At 40.1% G+C, this 20,274-nt stretch overlaps 1 protein-coding gene across 2 annotated transcripts in view; it reads right to left on the minus strand.

The window, feature by feature from the left end:
* SLC25A13 (solute carrier family 25 member 13) overlaps window positions 1–20,274 on the minus strand; it is a 195,997-nt gene that overhangs the window by 108,846 nt on the left and 66,877 nt on the right. For both annotated transcript variants that reach the window (XM_023639244.2, XM_014739147.3), the window contains exon 4: window positions 14,192–14,307. In XM_023639244.2, the coding sequence (XP_023495012.1) occupies window positions 14,192–14,307 (116 nt within the window). The remainder of the gene's footprint in view (window positions 1–14,191; window positions 14,308–20,274) is intronic.

A 20,274-nucleotide genomic window follows, 5' to 3' on the forward strand; every position in this document is an offset into this window, starting at 1 on the left:
TTTATAATTTAAAACTTTTGTATTTCAAAGGATACCATCAACGAAGTGAAAAGACAAACAACAGAATGGGAGAAAAATCTTGCATGTATCTGATAAAGAACTCTGGAATATATAAAGAACTCTTGCAACTCAATAATACCAAGACAATTTTAAAAATGGGCAAAGGAGTTGAGTAGACATTTCTCCAAAGAAGTCACACAAATGACCAATAAGCACATGACAAGATGCTCAACATCATTAGCCATCAAGGAAATGAAGACCGAAACCACGATGAGATACCACTTCACCTCCACTAATAACAAGTGTTAGTGAGGATATGAAGAAACTGAAAGCCTCATACACTGCTTGTGGGAATGGAAAATGGTGCAGTCACTTTGGAAAACAGTTTGGCAGTTCCTCAAAAAGTTAAACATCGTTACCATATGACCCAGCAATTCCCAAGTATATAGCCAAGAGAAATGAAAACGTATGTCCACACAAAAAACTTGCACACAAACGTTCACAGCAGCATTATTCATAATAGTCAAAAAGTGGAAATAACCCAAATGTCCATTAACCGAAGGATAAATAAACAAAATGTGGTATACCCATAACAATGTGATATTATTCATCAATAAAAATATAGTACTGTTACATGCTACACCATGGATGAACCTTGAAAACATGCTAAGAAGCCACTTACAAAACACATATAAATGATTCCATTTATACAAAATGTCCAGAATAGGCAAATCCATAGACACAGACAGTAGATTAGTTGTTGCCTAGCACTGGAGGCAGTAGGAGAAAATGGGAGTGGGGAATGGGGACTGCTAAGGTATGGGGTTCCTTGTTGGGGTGATGAAAACCTTCTAAAATTGACTGTGGTGATGGTTGCACAAATCTGTGAATATACTAAAAACCACTGAATTACACACTTTAAGTTAGTGCATTATATCTCAATAAAGCTGTTTTTCAAAAAACCTGGGACTGTCAGAAATGCCTCTTACTAATGAGTGACATTTGGCAAATTACTTACCCTGACTCAATTCCCTCAGTCTGTAAAATAGGAATAAAACATCTTTCTTAGAGGGTTGTTCTAGAGCTAAGCAGGCCTCATGCAATGTTCTAAACATAGCAGGTGACCATTACAATGGTAAAACTCCAAAATCTAAAGTCTTAATTATTATGAAAATTGTTATCTGGGCACCAAATATTTATAAATGGCACAAAAAAAATTAGGTACAGCATGATTCGGAAATATCATATTTTACACATTTCTCCAAAAGCAATAATTTTCCTTAAATATTTAAAATCCATCCTTCTCTTAGCTCATATAATAAAATTTTGAATGAAAAGTGATCAAAAACTAAGTAATTTTCTATTATGTTTCTGAAAGTATGAAATTAAGAAAGATTAAGAACCTCCACTCTTTACTCTGAAGATTTTTCAGATACTACAAATATTTAATTGGCAAATTACTTGCACATGCCATTAAGTGGTTAGATTGAATGTTTTTACAAATTCTATGGGCTCTTACTCCTTAACCTCCACCACACTATAATCTGAAATCATCAAGGTCTTCACTTATGCAAATTTTAACTTTCTACGTTTTTGTTTCCATACAGAATAACTAAATTAATGTACTTTAATTTCCAAAATATTCATTTTTTGAAGCTGCAAATCAATGAACACGAGTTTCCCATTAAAATAAAAAAGGTTCATCAAGCTACATTATTTCAAACACTGAGCCATAATATCGCTCTCATGGATCCTAAAAATTTCAGTAATACAATAAACACAAAAGGATGTTTCTGTTAAACTCAAAGTAAGCCCTCTCAGGGGCAAAGGAGAGTCACTGAAAGGCTGCACTTTCTCTCTGAACAGCTTCACTGGGGTGCTTTCTCTAACGTGTGCTAAATCCTCAAAGAAAGTTGTGGTTTCCCTGGAAGGGAAATAATATTCCACCCTGCTGATCTGGTTAACAACAGCTTATACGGCCATTGTCTTTTAAGCAGGGAGCAAAAGACAAATTGTTGAATTCGTAAGTTAAATAACATAATGGAGTAAGTGGATGCAGACCCATCAGTATTGCCACATGCTCCAACATCAAGGTTGCCATTTCAAACCCTTTTGACAAGTGCCTTTTTATATTAATCACAGTTAATGGTTTGAAGAGGAAAGAAGTATTCTGGCTACAATTCAGCCTCGCTCAAGGAAGTTCTAGGGGGAAAATGGGTGCCATTAAAACAGAGTAAGTACAGAATAAGTACTTCACACACGCAGCCCATCTCATTAAAATTGAGTTCTCTACAAGCCCCTGTAAACTTTTTAGTATTATTATTCTGAACATATAGGCACAGTGATGGTAAGTATCTTTCAAAAAACAAGCACACACAGAGACATACCGCACACACACAGGCAAGCTGAACTGAATATTATATTGAAGTCAAATATAGTGTTAGCATATGTAAAAATTAGGGCTAATTTAAAACTCTTCCGGTTCTGTACTTAGAGAAGAGTGAGACTACCCTGATATGAGGTCATGTGGCATCCTAGAAAAGAACATCATCCTTCTAGTAGCACTGGAAGATTAACACTGTGGTTCCAATGAAACCAGTCAGCTTCCCCTCTCTGTTTCCACAATCCATGAAAGAAAGCCATAAACTACACCAGCCATTGTTCAACTGCAGCACGAACCACGTTTCCTTGAAGAGCTTGTTCAAAACACATTCTCAAGCCCCGCGCCCAGAGATTTTGATTGGGGAGATTTGAGATGCAGCCAGGGAGTCCACAGTTGTAATGAACACCTTCACACTATTACAATGAGAACGTGTGGTCTGCCTTATTGATAAGAATCCTTCCTATTCTATAATCTGATGGATCTATAAATCCTCAAGATTAACATACTATTTAAGTCATCATAGCAAATGTTTGTTAACAAAAAAGGTTAATGGCTGGCAGACATTTAGCATTTGACATTAATCTTCTATCACATGCATTACCCAAATCAGCAGCAAGAGAGGCCAACTGGGATGCTTTCAATCTGCTAGAAAAAGTTATTTTCAATTGGATAGAATAAATCGTTAGCAGTCTTTCATAATATCAAAAGAAGGTCAGTTAAAACAGTGTTTGGAGGCACAGAGCAGACCGTGGTCACTCTCCAGATGTGTAAGCTTGCTTTAATCATCCACTGTGTTAATTAGTGTTAACTTTCGTTACCACTAGAGAAGAACACAACCAAAAAATTCCGACTCTTTGAAATTTTTAAAGCAGTACAAAGAGTTCTAATTCATTCTCTAAACGCAAGTATAATATCTATATTGTTTTAAAAACCAATTTCCTAAGCTAGCTCCCTTAGACGGATGTGATCAAAAATAATTTTCTTGCAAAAGCATTAACATACAGTTAACCCTACTTATATGCTGCAAGAGCAGATGTACTACAAATGTACACCCACAGTGATCCCATCCATATTAGTATAAAACTGTTTTATTTCAATTAAAATGTCTAACGATCAACCCCCAACATATACCTAAACTGTAATTTTCTCTGAGAACTTCCAATATGTTCTTGATTTTGTTTCCTTTATCAACCTATCAGAGCAAAAACTGCCTTGCAACTGTTGGAAGAAATCAGTCATTAGCAGCAAAATTACAGCAAATTTTCCAATTTAGAAAAACTGTATTTTTATCTCTCTCTCTTACTGAAAGAATAATGGTATAATTTTACTATTTTTAAGTGAGCAGTACAGTTTAAAATAGTCAAAATTTCCCAGTGCTTCAAGTTTTAGGATTTACTGTGAGCTTTGTGTTCTCCACCTCTTCTTTCCTATTCACAAGCTCTCTTCTCCCTTCACCTTACACAAGCACACACACGTGTGTACACCCACACACACACCAGGGGCAGAAGCCCCCAACACAGCCTCTCCATACTGACAGTCTTCGAAAGAACAGGTAACCTTCAGGCAGTAGTTAACTAAGGAGTGGCTTCACATGGTTATTGTGATTTACTCTCCAATTGACATTCTTCCACCTTCTCAACAGGCCTTCCCCTCCACCCCCACTCTATTTTTAAAATGGAGTGATGAAGTAGCAAAAAGTACAATATTTTAGCCATTTGAGCATGGACGATTCTCAAATTATCCCACCAAATGGAAGTGTTCTCTGATACTACTATCTTTCAAAATTGAAGCCATTATGGTCAATCGTGCAAATCCGTATTTAGCTTTTCGTAAATAGTGGATTTTTGACCCAATGAACTGGAACAGCTTCTGAACAGTCTCTGGGATCTCAGACAACACATTCAATACTCAGGCATGCCACAATTCTATCAATGTTGAGGTTATTTACTTCAAAACTCACACTGTTCTTACTCAATATTCTTGTTCTCTATTGGAATGTATATAAGAAAATATACTTGGGTCCCAAAATAATATAAAATAAAATCTACTCTAGGACAATAAGTTCCTTTCATCACAATACACATTATTTTTGTGAAATGCCAAAATCAGAATCAGTAACAAAGAACTTTCCCCAAATAATGCTCTTTCCGACTCTTAACCATTTTCCCCCTCAGTTATCCTTTTGAATATTTCGTTTTCCAAGTGTCTTTACAAAGATAATAATAAATGATCTTCTTTCCAGTGAGCTTAAAAAATGATGGCTAAAGTTCTGTCTTCTTCTAGTTCAATATTTACATTCCTCTAGTTTTTTATATTTAGTATTAAATTTGGGTGCTTACCTTCAAAACTTCTCATTACCATACTTTTAACTCTCATTTTCTGCAACCTGAATCAAAATGACTGAAGTGGGTTGTTTCCACATATTTCCTCATGTCATCTAGCCTGTCTGACTGCCCAGAGCATAACAACTTCATTTTCATCACAGCAGGTGCTCCTGGACAAAATCTAACTGTGAACCCTGAAAGGGCCCCTCCAAACACCAACATACATGTCAGAGAATTAGCTAGAAAAGGACATTAGAAATCGCCTCATTAGTTCTGTGGATTTTGTTTAGGTCTCACACATAAAAGAAAGGTCTTTTTCAAATAAGTCTGACAAAGTTAAAGAGATTTATTTTTCTGTAGGACTTCTAGGAGCCTTAATAAACTAAAAATTGTAGGCTTTATGATTGTCTGGTAGGAGAATCCTTTTTCACATGCTTACTACCATAAATAGGATACACCACTATAAAGTACCCAAACTTACAATATCATTCAATAGTGATGATTAAAGGACAAGAGGCCACTGCAGATTCCAATAAAAGAGGAAGACTGGGCTAGTTTCTTTCGGATTTCAGGCCAAATGACAGCTGAAGCAGTGAGCAAGCCAAAGACTCCCAGTAAGGTACAGGGTGTAGACTATCTTACACTTGAAGTTTTTAACAGCAGTGCTGGAAAACTCTTAAATAAGATATATGTCCCTCTATAAAAAGCAGTTCTAATCTTTCAGTGGATCACTGAGCCCTTTGAGATTTACTAAGAGCAAATGCTCATTTAGACAAAATATTACTAACAACTGTGGCCATTCATGGACTCCCTGACACTCATCCAGAACCCCAGAGTTGAGAACCCTTGTCTTTAAAGTTCAATTAAAAACTGCAGACCCACACACACCACTGCCGCCACCACCACCACATACTTAACGAAATTGGGAGCTTATGTTCACATACTAAAAATGACAACTTTAAAACTGCATTAAAAACATTTCATGAAATTTTGTTCACTGTAATGGAAAAGATAAAGAAGTCAAAGGAAGAGAAAAACATGTAATGGCATCATGCAAATAAAAATTTTACATTTCAACCTAAGGAAGTGCTATGGTATAGAACATACTTTGAATTTTCAGGGGTCCAAATGTGACTTTCACTAGACAAAAGTAAGATTCAGGTCCTCCATCACTACTGAGCTAGGCCATTACTGTTGCCTACTGCAGATTCAACAACTGAAGAAATATTGATAAATAGGAATAGTTAACATTAAAATAGCATCATGAAAAGACCGATGACTAGTGGGTGCACTAAATATATCAGATTAACAGTTTCATTAATCACACACACATACTTTCTTAAAATTCATAATGAAAATGCTCTGTTCTCCCAGAATCATTAAATGAAACTTGGGAAAATAAAAGTGTTTGAAAAACAACCATTTACAACGTGTCTGCACCAATGTGCTCAGAGGCCCCATACGCCCTTTCAAACCCTGACTTTCGGTTCCTCCACTGACAAAATGGGAGTGATGATCTGCCTGCTTCACAGAGGGCCTGGAAGCCTACACAATGACCACAGGCACTTCTGCCTCAGGCTTTGCCCCACGTTCCAATTAATGCAACAAAACCCACCTTGCCCAAGCATCATTTCTATCCTGTCTCCGTCCTCGAAAGGGCCCTGCGGGACTCCCAATTGCCTCTCCTATCAAATAAAAACTGCTCAGAGCCCTGTGGCGGGTGCTCCATCACATGGCACCCACGTCTCTTAAGCTGCACATTCCAATCAAGGGCCTCCTCTACTACCCTCAACCTGTAAAAGACCACCTCCCCACCCACCCCCACGCTGTGATTCCCTGTCCACTCGGAATTCTGTTACATCAAACGAGAAAGCTTCCTGGGTAAAGCCCACGTAAAGGGCATTTCAACAAATTACCTGGATGTCTGTGTGACCGAGGCAACTTTCTATGTATACTGAGAACTCTAATCCAGGTACGTTCTTCCTAATAATTACTTTCCACTATGGCCATATAAACAAAATCTTAACTAAGGCATTTGCTTACTGTGCTTTACTTCTTCGCGAAGGAGTGTTAAATCCCCCTAATGTCTGATATAGACTGAGAAACCAGCATGGACTAATTGGCACCTATCTAGGTTGTGAAGGAAGGGCCCACCTCACAGAGCATACCCACCACCAGAGGGAGGCAGTATGCCATAGTGAACAACACCTGGCTGTCACCAGGCTGCCACCCTGGCTCTACCACGGTCAACTCCAGGACTGTGGACAAGTTACTTAACCTCCCCCCAAGGCCAATTCCTCATCAGAAAAAAGAGAATTATAATGGTATAGATCTCCTAAATTGTGGGGATTAAATAAAAAATTACATACAAGGCACTTAAGCCCAAGGGTGGGTATATAGTAGGTGATCAACAAATTTAAAGATTCAAAGGATGGTTACACTCCTTCTCTCAAGAGATTGTGTAAAACCACAGGATTCTGGAGCAGGACAAGCTCAGTAGCTACTACCAGATCCCTCTTCCTTTCCTTTGACCCCCTTTTCACCCCACAGCCAATCAGCAGCCACATCATATATGATTCGTCCTTAAGAATGGCCCTGGAGGGGTCCAGAGATACAAGTCTAGTCCAGGCCTCCACTACCCCTGCTTAGACTGTTGTGGTACCTCCCAAGTGACCATCACCTCCAGACCCCCACAGCTCCAACCCTTCCTGCAATACAGCGCACATCACGTCACCTCAGTGTTCACAGATTCTCCTCCAGATCTGCTTAGATAGCCTCCGTCCCACCTACCCACTTTACATTACAGCCAGTACATCCTGACATCACATTTTACATTTTTTATTTGCTTGCTGTCTCTCTTCCTAAAATGTAGCTCTCTGAAGAGAAGGATGTTTAAGTCTTGTCACAGCTATATCTCCAGACTTACAACATAGTAAGCATTCAAGAGCTATCCCTGTCTTTACTTAGTCTTTTATCTCATCCAGTTAAATGGCTTCAAACGCCGTCTATTTGCCAAAAACCTCCAAACTTCTACCTCCCAGTTCCACACTTATCTATGTACCTGTCTGACATTCTCATGAAGATATCCAACAGGCATCAAACAAACACATCCAAAAGAAAGCTCCTGTATTCCCCCATCACGCCCCCAACAAGCCTGCTGTCCTCCCCAATTCAGTTGATAATTCTAGTCTTCCACTTGATCTGGCCAAAGATTTTGAAATCATTCTTGTCTCCTCTCTCTCTTTCATAACACTTCCAATCCATCAGAGATTCTGTTGATTCTCTCTTCAAAATATCCCTATCATGGGGCCAGCCCTGTGACATAGCAGTTAAGTTCGCATGTTCTACTTCAGCGCCCTGGGGTTTGCCAGTTCAGATCCCGGGTATGGACCTACGCACTGCTTGTCCAGCCATGCTGTGGCAGGCGTCCCACATATAAAGTAGAGGAAGATGGGCACAGATGTTAGCTCAGGGCCAGTCTTCCTCAGCAAAAAGGGGAGGATTGGCACCAGATGTTAGCTCAGGGCTGATCTTCCTCAAAAGAAAAAAAGAAAAAAATTATCCCTAACCTCACTCAGGTCCAAGCCACCAGGATCCCTCACCTGGATTACTGCAATAGCCTCCTAACTGTCCTCTCTCTTTCTACTGTGGCCCCTCCATGGTCTATTCTTAACACAGCAGCCAGAGAGATCCTGTTAAAACATAAACTAGATCACGTCACTCCTCCGCTAAAAAAAAAAAAAAGAAAAAAATCCTGCAATGGGTTCACTTACCATCAAAGTCCAAGTCCTAGTCTTGGCCTACAGGGCCCTACTTAATCAGACCTGTTACTTGTCAAGCTCCTCTCTTACCAGGCCCCCCCTGCCTCACTCAGTTCACAGGGGTCCTCCTTGCTGTTCCTCAAACCTGCGAAATACAGTCCAGCCTTCAAACCTGGGCGACAGCCGTTCCTTTGGCTGGGACAGTCTCTTCCCTCCTCCATCTCCATAGCTACATGAACAATTCCCTCAGCTCTTTCAAATTTGTGCTCAAAGTCACTTCTCAATGAAGCCAATCCTGAACACTCGATTTAGGACAGCTCTATTCTCATACTCCTGAAACCTCCTACCATGCTCTACTTATTTTTTCCACATCACTTATGTCCTAACAAACTATATAATTTACTTATTTATTATTTTTATTTTTTTCCCCCTGCTGGACTGTAAGCTCCATGAAAGAGGAAATCTTTGTTTTATTTACTCATATATCTCAAGCAATTAGAACAGGCTTGGCACATCATAGTTGCTCAATAAAAGTCTGCTAAACTAATATGTTGGATAAATAAATGTATTTGTTGAATGACTGAAAGAATTAATCTCTTTTCCCAGTTATTCAAGGTCATCTTTAGCAGCACTCGAATCTATCTCTACAATTTTATCTTGTACTCCTCCCTAAGTTCCTGTCATAGGAACTCCCTGTGAGGCCCTGATCCCATACCTCACCGTGCTCCCTCCACTCTAAGCCTTTGCTCACGTGGTCTCCTCCACCTCAAATCCTCCTCTCTCCACCCCACCTCCAAGCCCATTTTGAACACAACACCTCTGTCTGCATGAGTCTTCACACTTTTCACGAAGTTCTTTTATATCCCATGAGGATGTTCACCTCTTTCAAAGACAGACAAAAAAAGTTGCACAACCCATTAGCAATCAGGGAAATGCAAATTAAGGCTACATGGTGAGATATTACTAAAATAAAAGTGACTGACAATACCAAGTGTTAAAGATGTAGAATAACTGGAACTCTCATAGACTGACAGTGTGAAAGTAAACTGGTACAACCACTATGGACAACTGTTTGGCAGTATCTCCTGAAGCTAAATATTCCCATTTTCTATGACCCAGCAGGTCTCCTAGAAATGCCTACACACACACGTCCCACCTCCCACACACCCAAAAATATGTAAAAGAATGTTCAAAGCACATTATTTGCAGCAACCAAAACTGGAAATGTGCAGATGCCTATCAACAGTAGAAAGAATAAATAAATTAGGATAGAGTCATACAATGGAATATTATAGAGAAAAGAAAAAGAACAAAGTATTTAAACGCACACACAACAAAAACATGGATGAATCTCACAAATAAAATTAGAACAAAAGAAGTCAGAATGAAAGAGTATGTTCTATATTGTTCCATTTTTATTAAGTTTAAAAACAGGCAAAAACCAAATGACAGGGATCAATGTCAGTTGTTACCACTGGGACTAGGGGCCAGTAACTGAGAAAAGACCTGTAAAGTGCTGGTACCATTCTCTTTCTGATCTGGATGGTGATAAAACAGTATATACACTGTGCAAAAAATTCATCAAGATGTATACTTATGATTTATGCATCTTCTGCATGTATGCTATATTTCAATAAAGTATACTTTTAAAAGTTAAAAGTAAAAAAATCGCTATCATATAATATGCTAAAAATGCAAATGAAAACAGAACAAAACATTTTTTCTCTACACACACAGAATCACAAATTATTAAGTAGCATTTCCCACTTATACTGATATCCTGTAACACACCTGTTGATATGTCAAAATACTTAAAAATATATCTGGCATCAGAATAAGAAAACAGTGAGAACAAGAATATTGGAGATACCTTTTCCCTCAAAAGAAATAGGAGACATAATGAACCAGATATCAAAGGAACAAAATTGTCCTAATCAAGATCTTTTCATTATAGCAAACTCAGGGAGTGATCAAACATGAAAATACGGTAAACATAAACAAGGCCTCAGAGAAAACAGGGCAAGGTTTCACTGAAACGTGACACTTGACTATCTGCCCCTCACACCACTGGATTTCTGTTTAGTGTATCGGAATCAGCGTTAGCGGGAGCATGAAACTGCCAGCTTGTTGACAAACACCAGTGCTTACTGAGCTTAGTGATACTAGCCCTGCTTCAAACAAGCTCGTATGTGGAAACGCAATATGTAAACAGATAAAGAGTGTAAGTGCTTTCCTCTGATGAAACGCAAAGCCGGGAGACACAAGGGATCTGAGGCCACTCGCCAGTTCCCCTACCGCCCACGGGAGGGCCCCAGATGAAACTCTGTATAGGGGGAGAACCAGGCTCACCCATGACAAGTGACTGAGCCAATCACGGAGGTAAAAAAGGGGCCCTTCCTCTCTCATGCTCCATGCTTACTCCTCCCAAAGATGCACCCCCAGGTAGACAACCTTCTGAAATACAAAGAGTCATTCTTGGGTGAAGGTTTACAAGGAGCTAAGGAAGTGACCAGAGCTAACCGTGCCACTATACAGACCTCATAGAGCCTCATATCAACAGACAGCCAGGTCACAGGTTGGAATTCTCTTAATACTATGGCTTTAGGAGACCAGGATTGACCAGGTAAGTCCTCTTTTCTGCCCAACTCCATTTTTTCTTTTTTTAATTTCCTCAACCCCATTATGAGTTTCCCAGAAAACATACTTATTGCTAGCTTCTTCTGAACATATCTGCTGTTGAAACTAAACTCCCTAGGCTGCCACATCCCTGAAATGATTTTGTTTACTTGAACAAAAGCCTGTTATACACAGCACCCATCTCCACTGGATGAATCTACCCTACCTTATGAAAAATGTTGTCAGCTATAGGGGCCGTCCCCAGGGCCAAGTGGTTAAGTTCACGCACTCTGCTCCAGCGGCCCAAGGTTCTGCCAGTTCAGATCCTGGGCACGGACATGGCACCGCTCATCAGGCCATGCTGAGGTGGCATCCCACACAGCACAACCAGAGGCACTCACAACTAGAGTATACAAATATGTACTGGGAGGGTTTTGGGGAGAAGGAGGAGGAAAAAAAAAAAAAAAAAAGAACACTGACAACAGTTGTTAGCTCAGGTGCCAATCTTTAAGAAAAAAAAAGGAAATCATCCCTCTTAAAAAAAAAGTCAGCTATTATTTTGCAATTTGATGATCATTTGGGTCTCTTCTTTGTACTATGCATCTCTCTTTCAGTTTAATCCTAAATAGGGATTAATAGCTCAGAAAAGCCCAGGCTACATTTTATGGTACCCGCAGGGTGAGGACCCCATCAGCTCATCATAAATGGATAGGGGACATGTGCTGTTTATGTTTTGTGAAACAGGCAGATGGTGGAACAAACCACCTGGGGAAGGCAGGGTACTGGGCGGAGGGCTGTACATTCTTTGACAACAGTCATATGCAACTGATGATGTAACCATAATTTTAGCTCCTTGGAAGCCCCAATTTCTTATTTCAATCTCTATGTCCTAAGAGATAGGATACTGTTCAACAAAGAAAAAATGGCAAGGAAACTCCTGAATAACTGGCCAGTGATTAAACTGAAAGTTTAAAAATAAAGGGCTTTCCAAAGAACAAGAAAAAAAGAAGAAACATAAAATCCTTTGTTCTCTTGAGTTATTTCTTTTAGTAATATTATTTTTATAAAGGGCTTTGTTTTCTAGACAGCACCTTTATATGCGGTAGATCTTTTAGTCCTTACATAGTGTTGTAAGGTAGGTTGTTACCCTGATTTTAAAGATGAGGAAAATAAGGCTCAGTAAGTTGAACTGACTTGCCCATCAACAAACCACTAATAAGCAGCAGAAACAGAATTCTCACGCGACTGTTCTTCGTTCTACAGTTCACAGATGACTCCCGTCTCCTACATCCTGCTTCTTCGCCTGTTCTTTTCTTGTAATCACACTAACGCACACAGCCCTCTCTGCACTGGTCTCTTGTTTCTTTCCTCCACCCGGCCAGTGGTGTGGCTGGTGCCAACAGAGCTCACCACTTCATGCCCGTGAAGGGAAGATTATTGGAGTCAAGGAAAACATCTGAGGTCCATTCCTCATTGTCCCGTCTCTAGCCTAGCTTTCTCCCAGTCCTCCTTCCAGACTTGTTGCAGAAAGGAGGGAGACGAGAGAGACCACACCTGCACTAAACCCAGTCAAACTTACAGGGTTTTCTTTGTTCATCCCAAGGAAACGCTATCATAACATTTTCATCAAACTGGCTTCCACTGGTAAATCAATGCCACCACGAGCTAGCTGCTCATTTATTACTCGAAGATTTTAATGGGGACATTTTTTATTGGTGTTCCACTGAAAAGTTGTGGTCACAGTGATGCTAAGAGGAATTAGGTGATGGAAAAGGAAAAAACTAAAATTATTCCAGGGATTTTTAAATATTAAATAATCCTCATGAAGTGTTAACAGAAAGCATCTGAACTTCTAGGTTATGTGAAACAAAACCAGGCAAATATATGTGGTTTTGTCTCTGCCCCAGTGGATCTAGCCTTAAATAACTGTCATGCCAAATGGCCATGGAGGAATGGGTGGGGGAGGGGGATGGCTGCTGGAATAAATCTATCATACTGTCTTACCTATACTTGATGTATTATCTTCATTTCTGATAAAGCAAATAAAGACTTGAGAGGATAATTAATTTGGCTCAGAGACAAAAGTGGCAGAGCTGGAAGTAGCTAAGTCTCTCTAACTCCAGAACCCTTCCAGAACTAATTCCAAAACAGATGGTTCTATATTACACCATCTGTATTTTCCCCTCATCTGTACATTTCCCACAATCCATCATATAAGACAAGCCCAAGAGGTCTGAATGAATGGGAAACTACAAATAAAGACAACTGAAATGGACACATCAGCCATCTCCCCTGAATGCACAATCTGTATGCACAAAAGGGCTCCTAAATTCTTCTTGGGTGAGGCTCTCTCTAGCAGGGTCACACACACAGACAACACATGCCGGACACTACACGGTCCAAGGGAAACATGGTACTTCCTGTCAAATCCATCTTTAGTAGCCAGTTTATTTTTAAAAAAGAACTTACCACAGCCCCACCACTTCCTGGTCTTCCCATTCTTCTAATACTTAAAAAACTTCAGAGTTTTCTGCAGTTTGGCAGCTAATCTCCCTGAAGATGCTTCTGCCCTTCAAAATAAAGACGGCAGCAGCACAGCAGGCACTGTCAACCCAGGTGGGGGGCCGCATTGTTGAGGAGAACGAGGTTCTTCACCTATCACTCTGAACTACCACCTTGTGCAGCACCCCCGGCCTCAGGCTACTCTATGAGGACAAGGGAAGGACACCAAGTACTGGGACACGAGTGCCTTCTGTTCTTGGGCAGTTTGCTAACATCTTCATTCTATCAGTGCAAAGCACTACTGATTGTGAAGGGGATGAATAAAAGCCCTGTCTTGCTCTCACATTCTATGACTCTCATGAAAAAGTCATGCTGTGTCTTCCCTCATCTTAAAACTAACCCAGAGTATCCAAATTACTAAACTCAAAACTTATTTTTTCAAATAGGGAGATGTTTGAACTGGAGCTCCAAAACACTGAGATATCTTTGTTTAAAGGGATACACGAAATTCTTAAAAGCATTTCCATATGCTTCATTCTCGGGGAAAAAAACAATGTTCACACAGTCTGAGCTTTCTTAGGTGCACACACATTCACGTCCCTTACCGAAAGTAACTTCTCCTTTGCCAGCTTTGTCAAACAGCTGAAAGGCCACCATGAACAAAGCATCTGGGGCACACAGCACAGATTCAAATGCTACAAATTCTTGAAAGGATATTAATCTGCAACATAAAACAAGCACAAAGCATAAAGTCAGTAGCTTGTGGAAAATAAAAGCATACACAAATATACACTAAAGAGAAAAAGAAAATGTCATTGTCAAAAATTAAAACTCAAACCTAGAAACATTGACAAACACTTAAGATTTCCCTTTATATAGAGTGGACTGAAATAACAATGTACAGAATCGAAAAGACATGACAGGTTTGAGGATATGGTGACACATTAAATGCATTATAATTTCAAATGTAACTGTTTTACCCAACATATCATTTTTGTTTCAGGCATATTGTTAGATTCTAGAGTTAAGGCTTAGATACTTTAGATTAAGATGTGATTTTGTAATAGCAAAATAGAGAAGCTTTGACACTCATTAATACCTTTATACACCATGAAAAAATGATTCCCAGAGATTCATTCATTACCGATATCTATTGACCACTTGTCGACTGAACTAGTGATGATGCTGCGGGGCAGGGGGTGGAATACAGATAAATAAGATTAGAAATGTGACTCCAAGGAACTTCTAGTCTGGTGAGGCAGATAACACTGGTCTAGAAACAGTATACAAAACAGACAAATCATAAGACAGAGACCAATAGGAAACAGAATTCTGGTAAGAAATGAAAGAAGCCTTTGTGGCAGAAACGGAATGTGAGCTGGGTAGTGAAAAATGAGTGAAATTCAGGTATGTAGTAATGGGTGTAGAAGGGAGGGCATTTTAGGCAGGGGACACGCCTGCAGAAAGACAGGTGCAAGAAAGCTAGGGAGATTAAAAGTACAGGACCAGAGATGGGCCTGAAGACAAGCAAAGGGCCCAGTCAGTCTTCTCTAGGAAATAAGGAATGATCGAAAGTTTCTGAGCAAGGTCATGACAAGATCAACTCTATCCTTCAGGAACAGCATGACAGGCCACAGATGCTTTGACTTCCAAGAAGTAAACAAATTCACAAAAGCTTTCCTAGAAATGTTCTTTGCCTCGATTTTGTATTTTAAAATTTAATTGTCCAAATAATCCAATGATCCATTGAGATCGTCCAAGTCTCTGGAGGATATAGAGGGAAGACGACAACAGGAGTATTTTCCTATGTTTCACAGAACACTTAATCACTTCTCAACATCTTACAGAGAGAACATATTTTTTTTTTTTTAAAGATTTTATTTTTTCCTTTTTCTCCCCAAGGCCCTCCGGCACATAGTTGTATATTCTTCGTTGTGGGTCCTAGTGGTGGCATGTGGGATGCTGCCTCAGCGTGGTTTGATGAGCAGTGCCATGTCCGCACCCAGGATTTGAACCAACGAAACACTGGGCGGCCTGCAGCGGAACGCGCGAACTTAACCACTCGGCCACGGGGCCAGCCCCGAGAGAACATATTTTTATACAAAATGTTACCAAGTTAACTTAGCTGTTTCCCAGAATGTCACCTGATTATAATAATGTCACAAAGAAAGGAAAAACTCATGGTGTGTTCAATACACTATATGTCATTTCCCATTCAAGATACATCCTTCCGAATGCATGGAAACATTCAGGAACAGCATGTTTAACAGAAGAATATTTGCCCAGAACATTTTATCCTCTACCATACAGCCTGTCTCACTGAGAATCGATGGGCAAGCAACACCAGGGGTGGGAAGGGAAGGGAAGTAAGTTTGAGTCAAACATTCCCACCTGGCCTCAAGGAGTTTACAACCTGTTGTGGGGAGGGGAGGTAGTCATGCGCATATATACCATCAGAACGCAGCAGCTGAGGGTCAAAAGAAAAAGAAGAAGTAAAGCACTAAGGTGCACAAAAGGAGGGTGATTTATTCTGACTAGAAAAATTGGAGAATGCTGCAAGGAGCTGTAGCATTTAAAGAACAAATTTTGAAGTTGAAAAGATCTTAAGAGATCATCTACTTCAACCTCCTCCTTTTACTTTTGAGATAACTAGAAGTAGTTAATAACTCGTATACGGTGAAACAATTGACTTCTGGCATTTAAAAAATGGCCTAAAAACCAGGTGTCTTGATTTCCATTTGAGATAGAATTCCAACTGATATGGGAAGATGGAGAGAAGAAAGAAGGGTAGAGAGAGGTCATTCCACACTGAGGAAAGAACACAGCGAAGTATAGAGATGACAAATGGGGTGTGCTGTGTTCAGAGAGGGGCATAGGCATCACTGACATTGTATCTAATAGGTCATGAGGAGTCAAAGAGTGGCTTGACTTGTAATGCCAGCCACCTATTGAGCACCTTAAAAGCCAAGTTACAGAATCTTGTCTTTTTTGCAGGCAGTGAGAAGTCACTGAAGGTTTTAGAGTTAATAAATATCAGGTTCAGATTTTTGTTTTAGAAAAGGAACTCGTGTAGAAGACGAATTTAACAGAAGACGAATTTAACAGAAGAAAGATGAGATGTGGGGAGACAGCCTGACAGCAGAGGTCTAACCCAGAGCTAGAGCAGGAAGACTAAAAACAGACGGAAGGCTAGAAAACACAGTTGAGGCAGGAAGGACAAAACTTGGTAGCGATGGTATGGCAGAGGCTGAGGGACAAGAAAGAGTCCAAGTTATTCCCAAGACTTCTAACTTAGATAACTGAGTGAGATGATGATAAAGAATAAAAAAGGAAAAAGAGAGAAGGGACTTGTGAGAGAGTAAGACCAATTCTGATTGTGTTAAATTTGCGGTACCAGTTGGACACTGAAGTATGGCGTCCAGCAGGAAACCAAAAGGACCAGTGTGGAACTCAGTACAAATGGGCTGATATGGGTTGACTGTGTCTCCCAAAAAATTTATGTTGAAGTCCTGAGCCCTAGTACCTCAGAATATGACCTTATTTGGAAATAGGGTTGCTGTAAATGTAATTTGTTAAGATGAGCTCATACTGGAGTAGAACGGGCACCTAATGAAATATGACTAGAATCCTTAAAAAAGGGGGAAATTTGGACACAGACATGCACACAGGGAGAACGCCTGTGAAGATGAAGGCAGAGATTAGAGTGATGCTTCTACAAACTAGGGAACACCAAAGACTGCCAGCAAATCACCAGAAGCTGGGGAAGACGCGTGGAAGAGATCTTCCCTCACAGTCCTCAGAAGGAATCATCCTTGCCGACGCCTTGATCCTAGCCTCCAGAACCGTGAGATAATAAATTTCTTTTTTTTTAAGCCATCTAGTTTGTGGTACTTTGTTATGGCAGCCCTAGCAAACTGACTGAGGCCAAGAATTGGAAACACAGACTGGGGACTTTTTAAACAAAGGATACTTACAGCTGTGAATGAAACCGCCAGGGAGCATTCCAATCAGGGATGCTCGCTCACCATTCTCTAGACCAGTGAGGCAGTACAGAGGAGAAACGTGTTTCTGATTGTTTGTTTTCTTCTCACCACCACTCCTCACGCCCCATGACCCTTCTGAGCAGGCACCAACGACCACACAGCTACACTGCTCACCGGTCTAACGTGCTGGCAGTTTGTGAAGGCAGAAAACAATCCTATTTGCTAAATTATCCCCACACAGATGGTAGATTAGTTAAAAGCGAATCACACAGTATGTTATCTACAAAAGGGATATTTTAAGTTTAATGACTTGAATAAAGAAAGGCTTAAATACAATAAAAAGAGCATCTTACCTCTCAAAATGGTATGAGAAACCTGAAGACTAACTATGTGCATGAACAAATCCTCCTTGGCAATGTCACCGTGGTTTCACAACCATAACTGGCCAACGAATACTCTGGTATTTTAGGCATGTTACAGACACCAAAAAGGTATGTAATTTGGTAATCCTGTTAGATACAAGTATTATGCATCTATGTAGGAGGTATGTAAGATGAACCATGAAATCATAATGTCTTACTGTTCATCAAGATCATTTTGGATTTTCAAGATAATCTGACTAGAAGGCTATCAGAATAATTACACAGTACTGTATTCATTCACAGCATGATATCTAAAAACATTTATATATATATATTTTCATATAAACAGTACTTCAGTCTTGCTTTACAGATTTGATGGGTATTAGCATAAGTTACAACAAAGAATGCAAGCTTAATCAAGTTCAGACCTGGCTGGTGAGCTCAGATCCTTTTCCACCCTCAACTTCCAAGACTTCTCTGACAATGTTAGATGCCCTCTAAAATAAATCACACATTTCTGATAAACTCTGGGACTAGTATCTCAGGAACAGTACTTGACACTGATGCTCACCTGCAACAGCTAAGAATAGGACATGGGTCAGCTACCATGGAAGCAAATACAGAAGTCACATTCTCATAGGCTACACCATTCAGAGATCAGGGGAGGGGAGGTTTCTAACTACTTTATTTCACGGTTCTGACACCACCAGAGGTTTTTGGGGTTTTTTTTTTTTTTGGTTTTCGGATTTTTTTGAGGAAGATCAGCCCTGAGCTAACTACTGCCAATCCTCCCCTTTTTGCTGAGGAAGACTAGCCCTGAGCTAACATCTGTGCTCATCTTCCTCCACTTTATATGTGGGACACCTACCACAGCATGGCTTGCCAAGCAGTGCCATGTCCGCAACCGGGATCCAAACCGGCGAACCCCGGGCCACCGAAGCAGAACGTGTGCACTTAACCGCTGAGCCACGGGGCTGGACCCAGAGGTTTTTTAAGCAAGTCATTTTTGTTTTCCAAACCAGTAGAGCTGTTGTTCTCCTTCTGAAATTCATTTATAAAAGCACCAACTGTACAACTCCTTTAAGTCCAGGTAAAACAGCTAAAACACTAGATACCAGTATGAAATCCTGAGCCAAAGAGGAAAGAGATTAAAAGTAGATTGCATCTGTACATTATGCTTAGGACAATGTAAGATTACAGATCTATTACATATACAGAAATATACTAGAAGGATACACACCAAAATGAGGACAGTGCTTCTTTATAGTAGCGTAACTTTAGGTCTCTTCTCTCCCACTTCTCAACTTTGCAAGGGACAGCTCTTAGCCTATACTTAAAATATAATAGAGAATACAGACTGAAAACTAAGATATTATGGGAAAGCTGGTAACATAAGAGAACTGGAGATAAATTACTCAATGAATTCAAAGGAGGGAAAGATTATTGTTAAATTGAGAGAAAGGAGGAGATGGGGAAAGTTAGTGAAATTAGGAACATAAGATGTCAAGGGGAACATGTGATCAAGTGGACATGTAAGATCAGTCTTGCAGGACAGGTAAGACACGATCAAGCAGAGATGGGAGGTAGGGGACGGAGAAGACACCAACAGCAGGGAGGGGCTTCAGTGCCTATTACACCTGCCGGGCATGGGCCAGTGCTAGGAATACACAGATGTAAAGGGAAAACTCTGTTCCCCAAGAACTGTGGCCCAGAGGGGCAGATGATGAACCAAGAACCAAGAAAGGAAGGCGGGAGGTGAAGAGCCACAAGAAGTGCAAGTTTGTCAGAGTGAGGGCAAGTGCAATGGAAGGTATCGTGCTCATGTCCTGAGATGACAAAAGTCTGAGATTTTTAATGACGTGATGAATTTGTGCTTCAGACCATTTAATCTGGCAGAGGAGTGTTAAATGAACTGGAAGGAGAAGAGCCTGGAGTTGGGGAGATGTGTTCGTTAAATCCAGGGAAGAGTCATGAATGCCTGAGAGAGAAAGAAGGGCCCCACATGACAAAGGGATGGGAGTATACGGTGCTATGTTCTCCAGAGGACAATTGGGCAACACGGCAAGAGTCTTAAAAAGGCCCACAGTCTTTGACACGACAATCCCACTTCTAGGAATTTATCCTAAAAAATAATTAATGAACACGTGCAAATTTTATCTGCAGGGATGTTCAAGCAGCATTGTTGATAATAGTGAAAACAACTTCAATATGCAACAATATGTGACTGATTAGATAAAGGAACATTTGTCCACAGAATACTATCCAACCACTACAAATTGCTATAAACAAATTCATGTTATTAAGTAAAAACTGTTATACAAATGTATATAGAAAATGATCCCA

This window comes from Equus caballus, chromosome 4 (assembly GCF_041296265.1).
Source record: "Equus caballus isolate H_3958 breed thoroughbred chromosome 4, TB-T2T, whole genome shotgun sequence".
NCBI classification, from domain to species: Eukaryota; Metazoa; Chordata; class Mammalia; order Perissodactyla; family Equidae; genus Equus; species Equus caballus.